Source organism: Euprymna scolopes, chromosome 17 (genome assembly GCF_053919585.1).
Source record: "Euprymna scolopes isolate OS-2025 chromosome 17, ASM5391958v1, whole genome shotgun sequence".
NCBI lineage: Eukaryota > Metazoa > Mollusca > Cephalopoda > Sepiida > Sepiolidae > Euprymna > Euprymna scolopes.
Window position 1 is genome coordinate 30,382 of NC_136498.1, and position 23,565 is coordinate 53,946.

A 23,565-nucleotide genomic window follows, 5' to 3' on the forward strand; every position below is an offset into this window, starting at 1 on the left:
ACATCCCACCGCTATCACCATGTTTCATGTGTGAGGATGCCCACAGATAAAATATAACATAAAACCAGTCGTTGTGTTTACTCGGCAACCACCTTTATTTAGTACTCTTCTTACACTGGTCAGCTTCAAGGGGCGTTACTCCAAACGGTGTAACACCTGTTGCTGTTCATGCAACAGTATTTTTGTCATATACCATTCCTGGCTCATTAATATGTATTTTTCGGTTATGTTGAAATCTACTCCTAGGAAATGCCGGAGTTTTCCGAGGTCTTTCGTCTCAAATTCGGACATCAGCATCTGCTTGGTAGTGATTAGTCAATTATTATTATGAGCTGCAATTATTAAATCATCGACCCATGAGATGATAATGACTCATTCTTTACTGCTGTGTCATATGTAGACGCAATGATCCACTTTATTCTGAGTAAAGCCATTTTTGGTGAGCCAATTATGTAGGGTTTGGTTCCAGTTTCTGTCTGATTGTTTTAGGCCGTATAGGGATTTGTTTAACATACAGACTGGTTTCTTGCCTGTTTTCCATTTTACTTCAAATCCTTCTGGTTGCTCCATGTAAATTTCATGGTCGATAGGGGCATGAATATATGTTGTTTTTGTGTCCATTTGATGTACGATGAGATTGTATTGGGTAGCCATTTGCATTAATATGTGGATTGATGTGATGTCGGCTATCGGTGAGAAAGTCTTTGTATAATCTACTCCTTTGGTTTGATTATAGCTCCTTGTGACAAATCTTGCTTTGCATTTTGGACTTCCGTCAGGGTTTTCTTTAATTTTGTATACCCATCTGCCACTGATTGTTGTTTTACCTTTAGGTAAAGATATTAGTTCATACACGTCATTTTCTTTTAGGGAATTGATTTCCTCCTGCATTGCTTTGTGTCGCTGGGGAGGTTGTATCTTCTTTATAGGGTGCGGCTTTGTGGCAGTAATCAACGTTGATTAGTGTGTGACTGCTCTCGTCTTGAACTGTTGTTACATAGTCCTCCAAGTAGCTGGGTATCATAACCTATTGAGTGGTGCATTTTAGATAGGAAATGGGTTAAGATTCGAAGGAGGAAATATAAACACGTGTGGACGGATAGAAGAAAATTTTATATGGGGCAAAAAAGGGCATTGCTGGATTTTTACAATAAAGGGGAGACAATCACAGGAAGAGTTCCAACAACATCGAGAGCACTGCCGCCACAGTTGCTGCAGTTGCTGCAAGGAAGGTGGGCTCTCTATACCATGCTAGAAAGTTACTTATGCTTGAAAGTATCCTTACCTCTATAACACTACAATTCGCCCATGCATAGAGTTTTGTTGTCGCATTTGGACTGGTGCATCTGCTACTAGTCTCTCACTCTTTGACAGGGTTCAAAAGAGATTCAACAACCTAACAGGTCCCTAGGCTTCAAATTCTGTCCCATCAATTAAATGTTGCATCTGTCTGCCTGTTTTACAAGTATTCTAATGATAGATGCTTCAACGAACTACAAGCCATTGCCCCCTCCCTCGACGTAAATATACTCGACAAGCAGCAAAATCTCACCCCTACACAGTGGAGACCCTCATATATAAGAAAGCCTTCTACTCTAATAGTTTCTATCCCAGAACTGCAAGGCAAGACTTTGGAATTCCTTCCGAGTTCCTGCTTCCCCGACTACATACAGAAGTTCAAGTGTAATGTAAACAGACATCTTGCTGCTCAACTCCTTACATAGTATACCTGCAATTTATTTACCGGATAGTAGCCCCCCTATATCAAAGTGGCACTGTGCTTTGTGGTGAAAATGCAATAAAAAAAAAAAAGAAAAAAGAAAATAGGGAAACAAATCCGCACACTGAACTAATGAACAGACATTTTTACACGAGGAATGAAATAGTGATTACACCGTGTTACGGTGACTTAAATTCATTGTTCTCTAGCAACTGATTTTTACTTAAATAATTTCACGTTTAAATTGTGCTTTTCATCTTTTAAATATTTTATTTCTGAATGAATTGGGCACAAAAATCAGTAGTTGGATCAATTTACTAAATAAAAATTCTCGCGAACAGAACAAACTGTCTGTTTTAAACATGAAAGAAAAAAAAATCATCCTCGTTTGTTTTTGTTTTTTTTCGTATTGAATTTCTGGAGTGAAAGGTAAGATTTTTTTTTTTTTTTAATTCCATAACTTTTAAAATAATCTTTTGGGGGCATAGGAGGTCACCAGTAACCACTAAGTTTGGAAGGCCATTATAGGATAAGGTTTAAGCGTGGGAGTAGACGGCCAGTCTTAGCGGAACTTGCGGTTTTTATTACAATACACTGAAGTATGAAAAAAAAATGGCCCCAAAATTTTAAAAGTATAGCAAATAAATGTTATCAAAGGCAAGATAAGTTACTCCTCTACCTATCTCGAAAAGCTTTTAGTGGTTTTGCTCACTAAAACGTTCAATAGGTTCGGGGATTCATACTTTTTTTTTTTTTTTAATTCAGGTTTGTAAACCCGGAATTTGTGTAGGAGGGTAGATAGATCATCGAAGTGGACGCGCCTCAATAGAAATTTATTCACGTTGGAGCATCTTAACAATAAAATAAGTTAATTTGGCGCTTCTACAGAAGTGGGACGAGATTTTGTAATCGATAAATGGAATTTTCGGATAAAAGACAAAAAAAAAAAAAAAACAATGGCTTCAACTGATTTTTTTGTCAATTCTAATAAGTTACAACAATGGTACCTTCGAAATTATGCAGTCGAAATTACCTGAATATTACTGAATTATTGAACAAAACCACTTTAATCGTATTAGCAGGTGAAAAATCGTCGCCATTTTGTTTAAATCAAAATGGAAAATGACCTCCCTTTTTAACTCTCCTTTGTCTTACGATCGTTTACATCAAATTCTATTGTTTATTTTCTTTAAGAAATAATTTTCTACCTTATCGATTTTCGTAATTTTTGGATATAATCATCTTAAAAATACGAGGAATACGTCGATACCATTGTTTTCATGTGAAATTCAGTATTACGATTTCCGAAATTTCGTCCCAATAGTGTAGAAGCGCCGTTAATTTTTATTTCAATCAAATAAAAATATATTAGGTACGGGCAAAATGAATGCCGATGCTCAAAATGTATAAACATTTTGATCCCCCCTTTACTTAAAAATTCACCAAAAATCAGGAAAGTAACCAATTTTAATTAAATTTTCAGTATTTATCAAATAATGATTGCGGGATATAATGAACTAATTATTTTTATTTAAATATTAGTGAAAATGTATTATTTTGTTTAAACAAAAAATTCCTTTAGTAAAGTTATGGTTTTCAGTAGTAAATAAAAAACGCAAGAATTTATTTTTGCTTTTTTATATAAATAAAGCATCGTAATGTGTAACAATAAAATAAAAATAAAATAATTTTTACAGGTACATTACGAAAAAATCCCCTGAAGTCCGTATTAATGAATTCGATATAACTCGAAGAAAAATTTATTTCTTGAACTACCAATATTATCATTGAATTAAGTATTGTTTATTTAATAATTTTCACAAACAACAATTATAATTGCAAAAATTATTTCTACTTTTTTTACGCTTACATTTTTAACGTAATCTTTACATGTAAGATTCTAATATTTCCATTGCATGCAAGAACGTATAATTATCAACGTAAAATAATGTTCATATAATCTTGGAAAATACAGTAAAAAAAATTAAATTAAAAAACAGGAACATAGAAAAATAATTTAATTAAAAAATGGCAAAAATTATACGAACGTTCCAAGTCGCTGTTTTTTTGTTTTTTTTTGTGTGAGTATTGGTCAACTAATACGAATTATCAACTAAGTGACCTTGTGGTTGCAACAGACGAATCTGTTGCAACGTCGTCGACAATCTTTCAGGGACCGTATCCTGGGAATTTCCCAGAGTACAGAGTTGAAAAGAAAACCAGTCTGTTTTGCCCAACCTCCTCCTCTTTTCAACTGTGTTTATCAACTTTAAATTTCAGCTAAACATTAGATAAATTTTAATGTAAGTCTGTATTTTTTCAGTGGGTAATTTTTTCAATGATTATAAATTGTTTTCTTAACCAATTGTAATTCTGTATTAATATTAATAAATAATGGTGCTAACATTTTTTTTTTCAAAGAATAAATTGTCAGTAGTATAATTAATGAATTTAATTAACTTTTATGCATTTTTAAATGAAGGAAGGAGGGTCTGCGACTCAAAAAATAAAAGAGTCGCTTGTATGCTAAAATAATGTTAAATAAAGACATAAATTATGTCTAATTTGCCCCTCCATACATATTTCTATTTTGTCGCCAGAGGTTTTATGGCTACGATAAACAATGCTCGTTCCTACCAGTGATAAATTTTTGGATAATTATTACTTTTTTTTTAGCAAAAGTTAAGTACATTTATTGTATTAATTCATTATCTTAAGACTTTAACTTAATACTTAACTTGGAATTATTTCCAGAAAATTTATATTTTTCTTGCCATGATGAATATCTAGGGTTTTTCAGATTTGAGATAAAATTATTTCATGTATTTTTTCTTTCACACACTTTTTTCATTTGAGAAATTAACTTTAAGCTATAATCTTTCAAATACAATAAAAAAAGTACTCGAAAATTATAAAAATTATTATGATTAACTGGCGTTAAAAACCATGCCACCCCCTACTGAAGCAGCCATTAATTGCCCCTACCTAGCAAACGAAGAACGACAATTTAGAATTTTATACAATCGTCCCTAATCTAATATATATATATATATATATATATATATATATATATATATATATATATATACATATATATATATATATATACAGTATAACTCCTATAATTTGAACATCCGCTTCATTCAAATTAGAGGATGCTTTTCAAGTGTCGTGATAAAAAAGTGTTGCAGTTTAATTTTCTAAGAATTAAGAAATAGTAAATGAAATTCATTGCTATATGATACTTCAAGTATATATTAAGTTGAGTTAAGAATAAGTAAGAATTGTTAAATATTATTACCAGGAACAAAAACATTGAAAATAAATTAAATCTACTCTTACTTGTTAGGTATTTATTACCTAAGTTATCATCTACAGAAATCATACATTTATGTAAAATACAGTTTTTTTTATTTATTCATCGAATGAGTCTCATTGCAGTTTTTATTTTCATTGATTGAGCTCTCAGGTGCTGCCATTGTATTCCGTAAACGATCACGAAAATGTACAATTTCTTGGTTCTGTACCTTCTTTATGAATATATCTCTTCGGAGTGACATTGCTTGCAAAACATAGTTGTCACTAAAAGTAAGGACTTTTTTCTAGAAATTTTATAACCATCTCCATAGACTTTTCTGCATCATTCATGAATATCTCATGATATTGCTTCATCAGAGTGTTGTTGAATATTTACATTAGGGTCAAGAAAATAAGAGCTGTCGCTATTTTCATCACCATTACTGCTTTCAGGATATTGATCAGTAGTTTCCTCATCTTGTTGCACCCACATTTCAACACCATTTGCATTAAGTGATTTAAGAAAAGCGTGGTTGGTTGGTAACCATTTGGCTTCAAGAATTTTTTCTAGACCCATTGTGATGGGTTGTTTTACACTATTTTAAATATAGCAATCCGAAAAAAAAATTACAGTTAGTGTAAATTAATTATCAATAGCTAATCTACATTAATTACAGAGTACTAATATTAACATTTCTGCGCAATATCTGACTAAACCATGTAAACAGTTTTACTGCAACTCTGCATCAAATATGCTAATACAATTTCAATGACGAGACAGTTCAAGTTTAGAGAAAGTCCAGATTTAGAGGAAGTCCAACTTTAGAGGAAGTTCAAATTAAAGGAGTTTTACTGTATATATATATATATATATATATATATATATATATATATATATATATATATAAAGTTCCCTGAGGATGATTGGAAACCATAGCAAATACGTAGTTTTGTTATTACATACCTTAAATTAAAATCTAATACCTTAAAATATATGCAAAACGGTTTAGATATGCAAATGATTTTAGATAGCCTATTTTTTAAGTAGTATTTTCAAGTTTTACGATATCTTTTTTGGTACTTGTTTAGTTTAATAAAGACATTTTTAAAAAATGAAAATATTGAAAAACAATTACATAGTACATACCCATTATGGAATTAAGTTATAAAAAACAAAAATTCATTTAATTTGATCAAGTAATTTTTTATTTTTTACAGAGGAAAATCAAATTTTAATGACATCGACACCACCTTATAAAGTAGGAACAGGCAAAAATGAGTGGGCAAAAATAGGTGGACCTAGTTTGGAAAGCCGATTTATCTTAATTTTTTTGTGGGTTTCCTACTACTTTTTGATTGTATTTGAAAGATTAAGGACTAAACTTAATTTCCAAAAGGAAAAAAATATTTGTACACATGAAATAAAAAAAGTTATGAAAAATGTTTTCATAGCGAGCTACTCAATTCAGCTAAATTTTGAAGTTAAATAAATTCATTGTAAAAATCCTTTAAAAGATAAATATTAGTTTTCTGGGTCTATTTAAAAGATAATTAGTAAAGTCCTAAGATATTGAATTAAATAAAAAAAAATCTTGTTTGTGCAAAAATAATTAGCCCTCAAAAAGCAAGTAATTTACCGTTCACCAAAAACACAACAAATAATGGTTTGTAAACAAGATTATAAGGAGGCCCAAAATTTCAGCCAATCGAAATGCTGTTTCAAACTGAAGTCATGATAGTAAAAGGAGGTAGGGGTGTCAGATTTCTTTCCCCCCCCCAGACATGCATCCATACATTCCTATTCTGAATATTTGTATCAATTTTTATCATTTGTTAATTTATTTTTTATGTTCCTGTTTTAAAATTTTTTTTATTATTATTCAAAATTATATAAAAATTATGTTACGCCGAAAGTGTCACATTCTTGCGAGCAAGGAAATTATTAAAATCTTGCATATAAAAATTATGCGAAATCTGTAATTTAAAAAAAAAAAGGAGAAATATTTTTGCTATTATAATTTTTTTGTGTGAAAATATTAAATAAACAATGATTAATTCAATGGTAATATCGGTAGTTTGAGAAATTCATTTTTCTTAGAGTTATATCAAATTCATTAATACAGACTTTAGGGGCTTTTTTCGTAATGTTCCTGTAAAAATTATTTTATTTTTTATTGTTACAAATGTTTTATTTATATAAAAAAGCAAAAATAAATTCTTGCATTTTTTATTTACTACTGAAAACCATAACTTTAGTAAAGGTATTTTTTGTTTAAACAAAATAATACATTTTCACTAATATTTAAATAAAAATAATTAGTTCATTATATTCCGCAATCATTATTTGATAAATACTGAAAATTTAATTAAAATTGGTTACTTTCTTGATTTTTGGTGAATTTTTAAGTAAAGGGAGGGGTCAAAATGTTTATACATTTTGAGTAGTGGCATTCATTTTGCCTGTACCTAGTATAAAGTTTATCAAAATTTGATGAGATTATTTTGAAACATGGGCAGAAAAAATAGCTAGATAAATATTTTAGTTTTTTTCACTTATTTTACAGTTTCTCTGTCCCTTTTTAATCCCTTTTTCATTTTGCCTTTGTTAATCCCTTTTTCGTTTAAAGCCATCCCCACACCTCGTCTGCAAAATAAGCAAGATGGCTGTAACAAGATTGATCTCATTAAAATTTGATTTTCATCTGTAAAAAAAACAAAACAGAATTACTAGATCAAAAAACAATTCCATAACGGTGTATACAATATAATTTTTGTATGAGACATAATTCCATAAAGGGTATGTACAATATATTTTTTTTTCAATTTCATTTTTAAGGGTCTAGAAAAGTTCAATGATGTGACAAACGAAAGCATCATTGAGAAAGTTCCTGAATCTGCATTATACAGGCAAAGTACCAGGAAAAAGCAGTCAGCCCAATATAGCCATTTATATAATCCTGAGATCAGGAAGGAGTGTGACGAGCATGCATGGAAGTGCTCAAGAATTGTGTGTCAATGTTTTAGTCAGGCCTACCTACAGTAAAAATGAGTTTTTCCAAGTGCTATAAAAAGACGCTGCCAGAGTTGTTCAGTTAGTAACTGCCGAAGTTGCTCTGGTACCATGTTTTGAGGAAATTCAGGACTGTGTTGTGTCATTTTGATATAGCTGTCTGGGATTGTGTCATTTTGACGGAGTTCAAGATGGTGTTAGGTCATTTTGACAGAGGTATTCGGGATTGTGTCAGGTCATTTCGATGGAGGTATTCAGAATCATATCAACAGAGATGTTCAGGATCATATTGAGTAGTGGCAATGGAATTGTTTGGTACTGTGTTGGATTGTGTCGACGGAAGTGTTTGGTACTGTGTCAAGTCATATCGATGGCATTTTCCATCTTCAGTCATGTAGATGAAAGTGTTCAGAGTATATTTATTGTCTAGTTGACTTGACGATTGTCGCAGTCATACTGCTGCATGTGATAACAATTTTTTAGTCTCTTCCTTCATTTAGCAACACCCTGTATTTGTAAAAAAAGGTGCTACAACTTACACTGCCTTATCCAGTACATAGTATATATGGTCAGAGATAACAGTTCAATATCTGCAGTAGAACGATCTTGCCTAAATCTATACTATTAGTAAGAAAGAAGCTTAGCATTTACAAGATGGCGGACCAGTCTCAAGAGAGTATGTGGTCTTATGGTAGAAACAAGGAAATGCAGTCCCAGAAGTTCCTAATATTATCACCATATTGAACCAAATTCTCTTTGTGTGAAGGGATTGTTGGGCACCTCCTGGTATGTGTGTGGCATGCAGTATTGTCAAGAGGAGACCTACTTCAATCATTACCAACTGGGATGACAAGATGACAAACTTCTTATTACAGAATATGATGTGTGAGATGGTAGATTCAGTGAAACAGAATGATCCAGCTTGTGGGGAATGGTGCATAGACAGCCAGGAACTGAACATATGGGTTAATGCATTGCATTGGAAAGACATGGGATGGTAGTGGAAGTTGCTTGTTAGCTGCGACCCAAAAATGATGCGCAACATATTAATCTGGTCAAACTGGATGTTGAAAGGAATTAATGTGGTACTTCAGTTCAGATATAAAGACACTCTGCTTGTATGTACAACTGGGTGTCAGACACTCAGTTGGAAAACATAAATTCACACTAAGGCTGCCAGTAAGATGTTGATTCAGAGATGATGAAGTAAACTCAAAGAACTGGTAAAGGAATATGAGGGCTCAGTGGATATGAAATTGGTTGCATCAATTCACAATATGGCCAACCAATTGATGCGTATGCCAAAGTGATGGTTCAATGCCATGAAGAAAGATGGGGGATCTGAGCCCCTATTGATGCAGAGCATGTAGCTGACTAGACACAGCCTGCCTCATGTCCATTCACAAAAACAGTGGACACCCAAGAGTGCAATGTACCACTTATTTTGCTCAAAGACTTTGCTCTGCCATGATGACAGCAGCAGTCAACTTGGCTATAAAAATGTGCAAAGGATGCCAGTCTATATGTCCAGTTCCAGTTCACTGGCAGAAGAGAAAATTAGAGGTGAGCAGTGATTGGCGGTGGTTGGAAATGGACATTACACTACAGTGCTTATGATTTTCTAACTATTACAAATTGTGGCCTATCACAGTTTTCGGTGTGGAGACGGTTAGCATGACAGGATTCAGCAAGTGTGATTTGTGAGCTGAACCTGGTCTTTCTTTATTTCTTTTACATGGTAGTCACCACTTATCAAGGCCCAGAAACCACTCGGGGATAAGGGTTATTGTGTGTACAGTAATCAATGGGATAGTATCGTAATAATCATTAGTATTGGAGATTTGATAAAGTGTCTTACTTAAGGGGGCGGTTCATCAAGAATTTGTTTATGTTGGACTTGAAGACATCCAAGTTGTAGTCAGGTGGGAAACAGGCAAACAGAAGAGAGTTCCACAGGTGTAAACTTCTAAGAAAGAAGCTTTGTTCATAGAATCTACGTTTTGGTTTTGGCACAGATAAAGTGGGGAAAATTTTTGATAGTGGTTTCAGTCTTTGGTGAATGTGACCCACTGCAGGAACTAATCATGGATAATGACACAGCTTTCTGCAACCAGAAATTCAGAACATTCACAAACAAATGGGGTGTGAACCTAAGATTTCATTGTATGGATGTTCCAGTTGGAAATGGTATAGTCAAGCAGTGCCACTATTCTGAAACAAATCACTACTAGAAGATTCTGACAGCATACTATTTATGGAGAGTGGATCAGAGAGTTTAGTATATGACGACGATGAAACAAAGCTGAACGATTTCCATGAGACAGAAGTTGAAACACATGCTCCTAAGTAAGCCCACAGTTCTGAAGAAGCCCTACTTCTGCAAAGGAGTACCCAATAAAAATGACCACCACTGGGATGTCGCCTATGTGATCATGAGATTAGGGAAAGGTGTAATAACGGTGTGGAAAGCCACAGCAATAAGTACCCATGTTTGGAATGTGCCCTCTATAGAGAAGAACTGGCAATCCAACTTGAAACCCAGGTTCAAGGTGGCAGCATAAAAAGCTGTTGATTTTTTTTCGATGGCAGTGAGATTATCTCATTTATGTGAGGCTGTTGTCAGTCAGGAAGAGAAAAAGGATGACAGCTGCTTGGGAAGAAGTAAAAGAAAAAGCTTTTTAAGTACAATGCCGAGAGTTTATAAGACTTCCAACCTTTTTCTTTCACTGCTTTGGGAATAAGGCAATGTTTCATCAAACACAAACACAACTTCGATGTCAAAATAATTTATGCGACTTAAATAGGGATTAATTCCCAGAAAAAATTATAGACAATCAAGGTGATAATTCAGTGAGTCATTTCATTTGTCAGATTTCTTTAATACTGATACCACCAAGGGAATGTTCCAGCCATCAGGGAAGCAAAACTCTGCTAGGCATTTGTTAAAAGATTTGGAGAGGAGAATCTCTAACTCAGCAGAGCATTTCCTAATGAGTATTTCAGGAGTTCAATCAGACCCACACACTTGAAAGGTGTTGCGGGTATCTAGGGTTTTTATGATATTACAGAAATGAGAACAGTGATTTTCAGATCTACAAGTGTGGTTTCTTTCTGCAATATAAATTTGGGAGGGAGTTGTTTGTGAGGTCTTAGCCAGAGTTGGAGACAAACTGCTAAGTGAGCAGGTCAGCTTTCTCAATTTCATAGTTGTTTAATAGTGGGGGAATTGTGGAGTGTTCATTATTCACCACACTATTTTAAATTTTCCAGGAATTATGAGATCCTATTATCTGCAACTTGATATGTTTCCTGGTTACTTTGGTATGTCTTCTTTTAGTTGCAGCTATTTCACTCTTACAATTATTTCTAACTTCTATAAATTTTTGTCTATTTGTACTTGATTTTGTGTGGGATTTGAAGCATGAAGCTACAACAATATGTAACAGTGACTTACAAACACTCTTATTACTCTGACATAATACTATAAAAACAATGTAGTGAATACTAATTCAGTAAAAACACAGGTTTGCACATTTCATCTCAACAACTATGAGCCAACCAGGAAGCTTAGGATAATCTGGCATGACAATTAACTAGAAAATGCCAGTTTCCTGTCTAACTGAGTGTCACACTGGACTAAACCCTGTCATTCCATGATAACTGCAAGATGAAGGGAAAAGTTGCTGTCAGGAACAATTTGCTGACAAATTCACAAGTTCAAATGAGGATGCTAACACTAAAATTTTGCATACAACAACATTAGCACTTTTTTATTTTGCTACTAAATATTGAGGTGAAGTTTGGAATAGATTGTACCATACAAAATCAATAAACACTGTACTAAATAATGCATACTACAAATCACTGGAAACTAAGATCAATCTTACTGTCATACAAATGTACAAATTGCTTGACATAGTACTTTCCTCACTATCTCAAATAATGCATGTGAGAATTCCAAAAAAATAGCAAACTGACATATGACATATCTAATTTGTTCACAAAACTAATTAAAATTAAATTAAATCATACATTTCATCAATACAGTGAATCTTAAACTTGCACAATGTCGCTTGCGTGACACTGCTGTCCGAACTTTCACCTTCCCGTTCCCACTTGACGCGTCTTCTTTCCACTCCAAAACGAACTTCTGCAACTTTAGCTTTTCTCTTCTGCAAATACACCTTCTCTGCTCGCAATCAAACTTCAGAATTCCCTCCTTCCCCAAATCACTCCTCTTTTATTTCCAATCAGGAGCATCTCATTTGCATACCTCGTGGTCACCCTGTAGGCATATAAAGAAACAGGGCAGCCATTTTTGTTTCTTTCTTCTTCATTATGAACACGAGGTAAGCCACACAAAAACGCGGTCGGTCATTCTTGTTTCTCTTTTTCTTCATTTACACCACAGGACTACTACATTACGGATAAAATCACTTGAATAACTACTTGAACGAAGCCAACTAAGAACCAAAAGAACAAAGAGAATCGATCTCTCAAGAAATAATTAGTTTACCCTGAACCAAACAAGAACAGTCTGGAAGAACAGCCTTTAACCTCCACTGGTGGAGACCGGCAGCAACAAGCGACTGCTCTTGTGGAAATCCTCAGGGACTGCAAAAATGGAACAGCTTGAAACTTATCAAGAGTTTATTGACTGTAACTTTTATTCTTATTGATGCATGATAAATATGATGATGTGCTTACAGTTATATTGTTAAATAACACTAAATAAAATTTCACTCTTTGTTCTGCATCTATAAACACTTTGTTCTGCATTTATAAACACTTCAAATTACTGAAACAACTTTAAAAAATCATAGCTTTGGAAACATTGAATAATTTTGGATCTGATGGCTAATGTTCAAATCTAAAATTTACAATGGTCAATGTTTTAAATTGAGATGTATTTAGATCTAAATTAATCACATTTACAAACAAGTATGCAATTGATTATAATATAAAGACAATTCCACAAAAGCTTATCTAAGTTCTTCATTAACAACATTGCATTATATTTTGAGTGATTACATTCGTCAATTTTTTTCTGATTGTAATTTGTGAAGGCTTAAAATCATTTTGATGTAAAAATTGTTTCTATATTAAATGTCAACTTTATCATTTTTTTCTCTCAATGAAATAATTTCTAACTAATATTTTCCTTTATGTGCCTAATTTTTGTATTTTCAAAACAAATATTTGTTTTCTGATAATTTAGTAGTTTTACACTGCAATTAAATAATTTTATCTTAGCTTCAAATTATTTGAACTTAAATTATATTATGTCATCTTAGATTTATATTTATATTAAAAGTAAATGAATAAGATTTGATTTTTTTAGTGTTAAAAATATATAAAGAAAATTAAAATTTCATGAATACAATTTTACTAATGAGAAACAAAAAATCTTTTTTATTCCAAAAAATCTAAACTGCATATATTATAAACGTCAACAGTAGATTCTAACTATTAAAGAAAACAGACTTCTTTAATATTTAAATATGTTTTAATATCTAGTAATTATTCGAATCTGTAAAAATGTTTAGATTTTATTAGTTCTTTAATTATTATTTTAATTACTTGAGTTTATTTTATTTATATGATAATAGATATTTTAAGATCCCAAAACTCCATCATGAAAAATCTCCAGAAAAGATACACTATTAAACCCAGAACTCCAACTTCCAACGTAGACTCCCACAATAGCTTAGTTACTATTTTTAAGTGTATATCTGAGAAAATTGACCACATCCTGTCTGCTCATCATTCGGTTAACATTCACATCTGTGGAGACTTCAATGTTCACAATGTGGAATAGTTAACTCACTCAAACAAGACAGATAATGAGGGGAAATTCTGTCATGATTTCTCCATTGCTTATGACCTAACTAAGGTTGTTCATGAACCCACCCATGTGCCTGACACTGATGGTCAGTATGCAAGTCTCCTAAACCTTTTTCTCACAACTTGCCCATAGCTATGTTCATCATCCATTCTATCTCCACTGGATAAAAACAAAAGATAAAAACAAAATGTAATAAATCCTCAGGCATGCCTCTCTATCATACAGTATATCGATTCTCTATGGCTGACTGGAATAGCTTCTGTACATTTATATCAGATCTACCTCTGTGTTCCATGTTTAAAAAGAATGGGTCCTCTATAGTATTGGACCTGACGGAATAGTTAATTGTAGGTATAGACTACTTTATACCCTCCAAAAATTCCAGCAAAAACTAACGGCCAACTGTGGTTCTCTCCAGAATGTGCTGCTGCCATTGCGCACAAAAATGACTTTTTCCATTGCTTCCAACATAATAGATGTACTGAGACTAAAACTGCTTTCAAGACTGCCAACAACCACTGTAAAATAGTAATAATGAACGCGAGAGAGTTGTATGCTCAGTTCATTAAGCCCAAAGTAGCTGAGCAGCGGCTTGGTTTCCACCAGTTTTGGCAAATAGCAAACAGGGTCCTGAACAGAACCATGGTCTCTATCACAACCATCATCAATCGGCCTGAGGCGACCTCATCAGCATCAGACAAAGCCAAACTATTTGCCAAGAACTTTGCAGCTTATTCTATCCCATGCGATTAAGGCTGCCAACCCCCATATTTCCTCCTGTGTCTGAAAACATGCTATGTGACTTACAAATATCTGGATGTAATGTTGCCAAGCTAATCACAAGTCTTGATTTCAGTAAAGCAACTGACCCTAATGGCATTCCAATTATAGTGCTGGAGAAGCTTTAACCAGAACTAGCTCCCATATTTACAAAGCTGTTTAAGCATTGTCTTAAGGAGAATTGTTTCCCAACATCTTGGAAAATCTCATCACCATTCCTTGTATTTAAGGATTCAAGTGATCGGTCATCTCCCTCTCAGTACAGACCAATAAGTCTCTTGTGCATCATGAGTAATTTACTGGAATCTGTGGTAAATAGAGAAGTAGTCAACCACCTTGGCAAAAATGACCTTCTTAGTGACATGCAATATGGTTTTCATTCTGCTAGATCTACAGCAGATGTGCTAATAGTTATATCTCATAGGATTAGCAAATCTCTTAATGGGGCTTTCGTTTCTAGGGCAATTGCTCTTGACATACCAAAGACCTTTGATAGGGTATGGCATGAAGGTCTACTCCTCAAGATCTCCAGCTGTGGTATAGTTGGAAATATCTTAAATCATTTCTCTCTGATAGGTTTATAAGAGTAGTGGTTGATGGGCAGAAATCAGAAATCCTTCGTATTAATACTGGAGTCCCACAGGGGTCAATCCTGGGCCCAACTCTTCTCCTGATCTGCATCAATGACCTCCTAAATCACATCTTAAGATCATTCGTAGACATTTATGCTGATAACACTACCATCTATGGCAACACATCAAAAGCCATAAATGACCAAGTTCTCTTTGATTATCTCTCCTCTGATCTTGATCTTGAGCATGTGGTACAATGGGGGAAAAGATGGCTGGTTACTTTTGATACATTTAAAACCAAGCTTCTATCTTTTCATCATCAGTGCTCTGATCCCCATCTGGCATCAATTGAAATAAATGGCTCCCATCTTGGGGAAGCTCCATATTTTGACAAGCTTCTGGCTTGACTTTACTCCTGATCTGAAATAGAACATGTACATCAAATCCGTTGCCAAGATTTCTAGAAAAATAGTGGGATCGTTCTACCACTCCAATAGATATCTCACTGCTGATGCAATTCTCTACCTATATAAGCGCCAGGTACGTCCAAGGATTGAGTTCTGTAGCCACATCTGAGCTGAAGCTGCTAGAAAGGACTTATCCTGCCTTTACAGAGTTCAAAATAGACTTTGTAGCTTAGTGGGGATGTCCTTTTCTCTTCTCTGCAATCTCTTTCCCACAGAAGTGATGTTGCGAGTCTGTTTCTGATTTATCGTTATTTTTATGGCAAGTGCTTGTGTGAGCTTCAATGTATGGTCCCCAATGCCAAATTTTCATGAAAAACACTTGTCTATCTAAAACCACTATCAATAATTTCCCCCAACCTTTATCTGTGTCTAAACCTAAATGTAGATTCCATGAACAAAGCTCCTTTCTGAGAACTGCACATCTGTGGAACACTCCTTTGTTTGCCTGCTTTTTAGCTGACTACAATTTAGTTGTCTTCAAGTCCAATGTATACAAACTCTTAATGAGCAAACCCCTTAAGTAATCCAATTTACATAATTTTCACTACTAACGATTACTATGATATTGTCCCATTGACTACTGTACACTCATTAACTCTTATCCTTGAGTGGCCTTCGGACCTTGATAAGTGCTTACTATGTAAAAAAATAGTTAATTTGATCCCCAGAAACTTTATGAAGGTTCTACTCAAAAATGTTCAGTTTCTTGTATTTTTAACAAAAATACGAAATTTGAAGAATTTGAATAAAATAAAAACTAGTTCATAGGTCTTTGAGAGAAGTATTAACCAAAATATAAAAATTAAATGTAGGCTATAAAATATTTAGAGATTTCTATGCATTGATTTTTATTTAAAACAAAATTCTCTTTTAAATTATATAAAAGTTATGATCTAATATATTTGTACTTCAAATATCATGTCTTTCATTTTTCAAATGACATATTAAATATTCTAACTGATTCAACATCTAAATATAGAATTAGATGGATAAACAATATTTTACTAACTAAACATATAACATTTAACACAATAAATTTTACGATTTTTATTTTAATATTTTCATGTTTTTTACATTAAAAGGAAATGAAATATTAAATAAAAATTATAAAAAAATGAATGTAATTAAAATAGAAAAAATAATTGTAAAAAAAACTTATTTTATCTTAGATTTATATTTATATTCAAATAAAAACGTATGAGATTTAATTTTTTGTGTTAAAAATCTTGTATATAAAACATAAGAATTTTATCTCCACATTTTTACCAATGAGAAATCAAAAGCATGTCTTTCATTTTTGAAATGATATTGTAAATATACTTCATAAATGAGTGCAATATCTAAAAATAGAATTACATGGATAAATAATATTTTACAAACCAAATAATAATAATATTAACACAATAAATTCTATGATTCTTATTTATGTATTTTATTCATATATTTTTTACATTAAAAAGGCACAAAATATTACAAGAGAAATATTACAATGGAAATTAAAAAAAAGAAAAATTAAAAAAGAAAAATTTAATTATAAATAAATAAAGTATAACAATAAAATTCAACAAAAATAAAACTATAAAAATGACAGAAAATGAAATTTAACAATGGAACAAGGAAAAAAATACTTTGTACAATAGAAGTGTTATAAAAACGTTAATTTAATTTAAAAAGATTCATATTTAATTTGATAAAAAGAGATGTATTAATTTAATTTAACAAAAAGAGATATATTATAAAAATTTAAGATGCTATAACTTACATTACTAAAATACATTGAAGATAAAACTAAAACACACAGTAATAATATTCATTTGTACATTCAAAAACTATTTAAGCTAAGTTTCCTCTTGAATGTAAAATGTAAAACTAAACTATTAATGATTTTGTGCATCAGTAAGAAAATGACACCATATTTACATTGTAAGCAACACATTGAGCTTAATACAGGGTGGAACGATAAAACTGTTGCTCTAGAAAAGGCAAAATGATTCAATTTCTGCTTAATGAAAACTGGTTTTCTTTTTTCGTTGCAGACCATCTACTAGTTGACCAATTGTGTACAAATCTCATAAGCAATGGGAGCCTTCTTAAAAATATCAGTGACACAATATTCAATGAGCGAGATTGGAGATAAGCCTCTTTACAACACATGCCCTCTACCGATTGAAGTTATGACAACAGGACCTTACCAACACTCTCAAAATGCATCGTTGGATTGCTACAAACAACAGGGATATGCCCAGGGTGATGAAAACAAAGTTTCCAGACACATATGTGGGTTTTGGTGTGGTTTCAAGTGAATACCACATCATACTGCTTCACATCTTTTAAATCAGCCTGAAAGTTAACACCAAAGTATACCTGGATATGCTGAAGAGTGGTGATCCCCTGATATAATCAGGTGACCACTGGCAGAACATGGATGTGGCAACAGGACTCAGTGCATGCCCACAAATCCAAAGAGACTCAGGCTTGGCTTCAGAAGAACTCACACCGGTGCTTGTGGAAAAGGCATGCTCCAAGTTCTGGATCAGTATCGAGGTGTTGAGACAAAAGGTGGCTACATTGAATAGATGTTAGCTCTACTACATAATCAAGTTACCAGAGTTGATTTTTTTAATAAAAGTTTTAAAATGAAGCTATAGTATTTTTTCTTAAAACAACACTTTTATCGTTCCACCTTGTACAGAATAATTTTGAATTCAAACATACATTCAGAATTTCATAATAAAATTTTACTAAGTTAATGTTGCAATACCACACCATTTTTTTATTACATTAAATAAACTCAAATCAAGTATTATTTAAAACAGTATGAAGCCAAAAAAATATTATCTTTAGTTTTTTAGAATCGGTTTATTAGAACTGGAGTTTTGACTATTCAAAATATCAAAAAATGCATAGACATTTTGCCTTCATTCCTATTCAAATACTTGTGACTAAAAAACACTTTGGGGAGAGATTAGTGCAACAAGTTCGTCAAGTTACATTTTATTGAAACGCTTGTAAAACAAGCAAAAGGGTGCAGCATTGCATTAATAGGATATTGAGTGGAGCTTTGTAGACAGTGTGAGATCTCTTAAATTAGAGGCTTTTTTGGACCCTGCCAAAGAGAAGAGTGATTGATACACCAATTTATATGTGGCAACAGTATTCCACACATGGACAAATGGAGACTTTGTGTGTAAAAAAATTAGAACTCTTTCTCACAATGGCACAATTGGTACCAACGTTTCTTAAGTCATACTGTAATTCTCAGTGTCTATTCTCTCTCCCTCTTGGATGTCAAACACACAACGCCTGTCATTTCCAGTTTACCCTTCTAATAGCCACCTAACCCTAATGCTTATGACTATAAATGTGCCATCTGCAAGCAAAAACTTTTCTTTTTCCTTCCTTAGTCCCATCACCTGACAAGATGGACTACAGCGCTGTCACTTGTGTAAGTCATGTTTGTTCATTATCTTGATCACATAGATATAGGATACTGGCAGATGTGTGAAATTTTCAAGTATTGTAGAAGGAGCTTATTTTCCTTGAAACAAACTTGGCAATATCTATTTGTTTCAATTTATGTTACCTGTTAATGTTAAGTTGAATTAATGTGTTTATATTTTTCTGAGACACATTTACTTAGCAAAGGAATACATCTGCAAGATCTACCTTTGTCATTCCAGCGAATGGCACATATAAATGTGAATAAAACTCCTTTTCTAGAGGCAGAACATCCCATTTTCCTCAGTTAACTGTTGGCAGATGATGAATGCACCACCCATTACATGTATGGTATCAGGCAGCCAAATATCTTCATCAAGCATTGTTAACACATGAACACTGTTTTTTCAATCCATCCAATATTGGATTAGATGGGGTTTGCACTATCAGTTTTAAATAAAATGTATCACCATGTTACTGAGATAATTTGTAATATTTGTCAGGAAAACCATTTAAACTTTGGTAACTTTATATCTTTTTGCAGCAGTAATTGCTTTCGTCTTCCTTCTACTATAATAGTATTTTGGTCTTCTCTCAACTGTAAATAAGAAAACGAGTTTCATAAAATTACTAAATGTTAATTTTACACAAAATATGATTTAATAAAAAATTGACTAATTATATTGAAAATATTATGTCTTCTATTTGGTTTCAGATTTATTTTTTATAGAATATGACTACATTTAAAATATTGTTTAATTTTGCAGAATATGTATAAAATTAAAATATTTTATTGAAACTTATCTTTAAATTGCTTTTTATTTTGCAGAATATCATTCATCCAAAAAACAAGTACCATTGGATCTACAGTCTCTTGGTTATTTGCGGTATGAAAATGCCTTACAAAAATATATTTTGAAATTTTTACAAAGAGAATAAACATATACTGAAAAATATAAAATATCAAAAGCCTTCAAAAATGAACTATACATCTAGTAGTGGAAGGGATTCATATTCTTGTGAAGTTAGTGTGTTTTTCCACAAATAAACTCTGACTTTCATGCACAAACACATTGTGGAGACAAAATCTTGGTATGGTTGACCCATACGAACTTTTATGAGAAACAGTGCACCTTCTCCAAGTGATGTTACCTCAAGTAACAGCATGAAGCTGGATTCACTACCAAACAATATATCATTCTGGTATCTAGTAAGACCAAGAGACAACAATAAAAGTATACTATAACATGTTGAAATGGTCAGTTGGAGAGAGGGAAAACGATGTGCTCAAATTTTTTACTAATTTAGTGCCTTAGCTGTAAAAGAAAACTTTAATGGAACATTTGAATATCTATGTATCTCATAAAGAGGTCACATGTTAACCCCACGAAGTGGAGCCTCTTCATTTCTAAAACTTTGATTAAAGTAAAATAAAACAAAAAAGGAGAAATCATGTTCTTGTGAAGTATGTGGCTTTTATTACAGAAAAAGTATGTTACAACACATGTGAACGCATACCACACATGTGAACCATATTCTTTAAAGTATGTGGATTTTTTTGCACAAAAAGATATCTTGCAACAAACTTGAATGGCTACTAGATACTATCCTGGAGTCTCTGAAATCTCTTTGTACAAGGGTTTGTCAAAACAATTTGGCATGGTGATGCTTTTTCTTAGAAGTAAACTCTGGCGAGATATTCAAAATCACATAGTATTCACAGCTAAATATGATATTCTATTCATGGTAAACTCACGGTAGCTTTTACAAGGAATATAATGCCTTTACAAAGTAATGTTACCTCAAGCAGCAACACAAAACTGAATAATAGATCAGACTAGTTGAATTCTTGCCTTGGAATCCTGTAAAATCAAAACACCAGAAAGAAAGATATACTATAACATATTTGTATGGACACTTTTAGAGAGGAAATTATGTTCTCAATTTCTTAACAAACTCAGTGTTTGAAAGTTAAAAAACTTTAATAAAAAATTTGTATATGTATGTATCTTATATAGCGATCAAGTGCATACCTCTGTTATGGGACTCCTTGATTTCTTAGAACGTCGACTAAAGGAAAATAAAACAAGAAAAACCACACTGTGACATATCTTGCTTTTTATAGAGAAAAAGTATGTTTCAACACATGCTAACAAATACTGGAGAGAAACCACATTTTTGTGAAATATGTGGCTCTTCTTTTAAATGGAAACAGAATATGTTACAACACATGCAAACACATACTGGAGAAAAACCATATTCTTGTGAAGTATGTGGCTCTTTTACACAGAAAAAAAGTATGTTACAACACATGCGAACACATACTGGAGAGAAACTGGCCTCAGAAAGACATAAATTGGCTTGACATAAAGACAAGGAAAATGTTAACCTTGTACCGAATTATTTATCGAAATCAGTGCATGCCTCGTTTGTACCTACCCAGGCGAGAAGGAGGTATGGGACTCTCGGAAGTCAATCATCAACACAGAGCCACAATCGTCAGCATAGGTCAGAACATAATAAGTTCCTGTAACCCCAAGCTTATGAAAATTAAAGACCATTATCAGAATCGAGCAAGTAGTACAACATCTATAACACAACTTGCCACTCATTTTGGAAAAGATTGCCTTACAAATGATACTGAGAACCCAAACAAGCCTGCCACTGACATAGCCCAGAAAAGTCGGAAAAAATACACTAGCCAGTTCCATAGTGTTAAAACAGAAGAATGGACCAACCATAAACGGGCAAAATACCTACCGACTGAACTATCCCAAGAATATATTGATAGGGATGGTTCCCTGGACTGGCTCAAAAGAGGATCCCTCCATTACGACCAAGAGAGGTTGATATTGGCTGCACAAGACCAGGGCCTCATGACAAACGCCTTCAAAAAGATGTGTGGTCTAAGCAACAATAATAAATGCAGGTTCTGTAGCACTGAGGTTGAGAGTGTGGGCCACCTGATTTCTGGTTGCAAAGTCCTACTTGGAGATGGTTATTATACAGATCGCCATAACGGAGTTTGCAAATACCTTCACTGGAAGATATGTAAGAAACTCAACATCCAGTGTAGTAAAAAATCCTGGGAACATATACCCGAACGAACAGTTGGGAATGATAACTACACTATTCACTATGACTACATAATCCCTACTGCTACATATCTTGAAAACGCAGCTGTTAAACCAGATATAGTGATTTGGGACAGCAAGCAAAAAAGCGACCGTAATAGAGGTCAGTGTACCCAATGATTCAGGGCTTAACAGAGCTGAGAGGGAAAAGATAACAAAGTATCAAGGACTTATGTATGATATGAAACGAAATTGGAAATTAAAAGACGTTTCAATTATACCAGTCATCATAGGAGCAACTGGGCTTATGAAAAAGAACTTTAAAAAGTACATAGCAAGCATACCCGGTGAACCAAGTGCAAGTGAAATACAAACGATTGCACTGAAAGGGACGGCTAGAATCCTGAAAAGATCTCTTGGTTGGACTCACTAAAATAGGGGTAAATGTCAGACATCTGGTTGGTTGTCCCATCCCCTAGCAGAAAAAGTTTAAGAAAAATGAAAAAAAAAAGAGAGAAACCATATTCATGTGAAGTATGTGGCTCTACCTTTGCATGGAAACAAAGTATGTTGCAACATATGCGAACACATACTGGCGAAAACCATATTCTTGTGAAGTATGTGGTTCTTCTTTTGCACAGACACAAAGTATGTTGCGACACATTCGAACACATACTGGAGAAAAACCATATTCTTGTGAAGTATGTGGCTCATGTTTTACACAGAAACAAAGTCTATTGCAACATATGCGAACACATACTGGAGAAAATTACGGCAATTAACCAACTTGCCATGCCAGTACTAACATATAGTTTCGGCATTATTGACTGGCCTCAGAAAGACATAAATTGGCTTGACACAAAGACAAGGAAAATGCTAACCTTGTACCGAGTTATTTATCGAAATCAGTGCATGCCTCGTTTGTACCTACCCAGGCGAGAAGGAGGTATGGGACTCTCGGAAGTCAATCATCAACACAGAGCCACAATCGTCAGCATAGGTCAGTACATAATAAGTTCCTGTAACCCCAAGCTTATGAAAATTAAAGACCATTTTCAGAATCGAGCAAGTAGTACAACATCTCACTAAAATAGGGGTAAATGTCAGACATCTGGTTGGTTGTCCCATCCCCTAGAAGAAAAAGCTTAAGAAAAATGAAAAAAAAAGAGAAAAACCATACTCATGTGAAGTATGTGGTTCTTCTTTTGCAAGGAAATATACTCTGTTGCAACATATAAAGACACATACTGGAGAAAAACAGTATTCCTGTGAAGTATGTGACTCTTTTATAGAAAAAAAAAGTATGTTGCACCACATGCAAACACATATGGAGGAAAAACCATATTCATGTGAAGTATGTGG

The 23,565-nt window shown here is 33.3% G+C and overlaps 1 protein-coding gene across 1 annotated transcript; it reads left to right on the plus strand.

Annotated features, from left to right (window-relative positions):
• Positions 1 to 1,887: 1,887 nt before the first annotated feature.
• Positions 1,888 to 22,708, plus strand: LOC145296640 (uncharacterized). Its single transcript, XM_080142567.1, has 2 exons — positions 1,888 to 2,149; positions 19,959 to 22,708. Exon 2 carries the CDS (start codon positions 21,511 to 21,513, stop codon positions 22,381 to 22,383), a length of 873 nt encoding a protein of 290 aa, XP_079998693.1. The 5' UTR covers positions 1,888 to 2,149; positions 19,959 to 21,510; the 3' UTR covers positions 22,384 to 22,708.
• Positions 22,709 to 23,565: the final 857 nt, after the last annotated feature.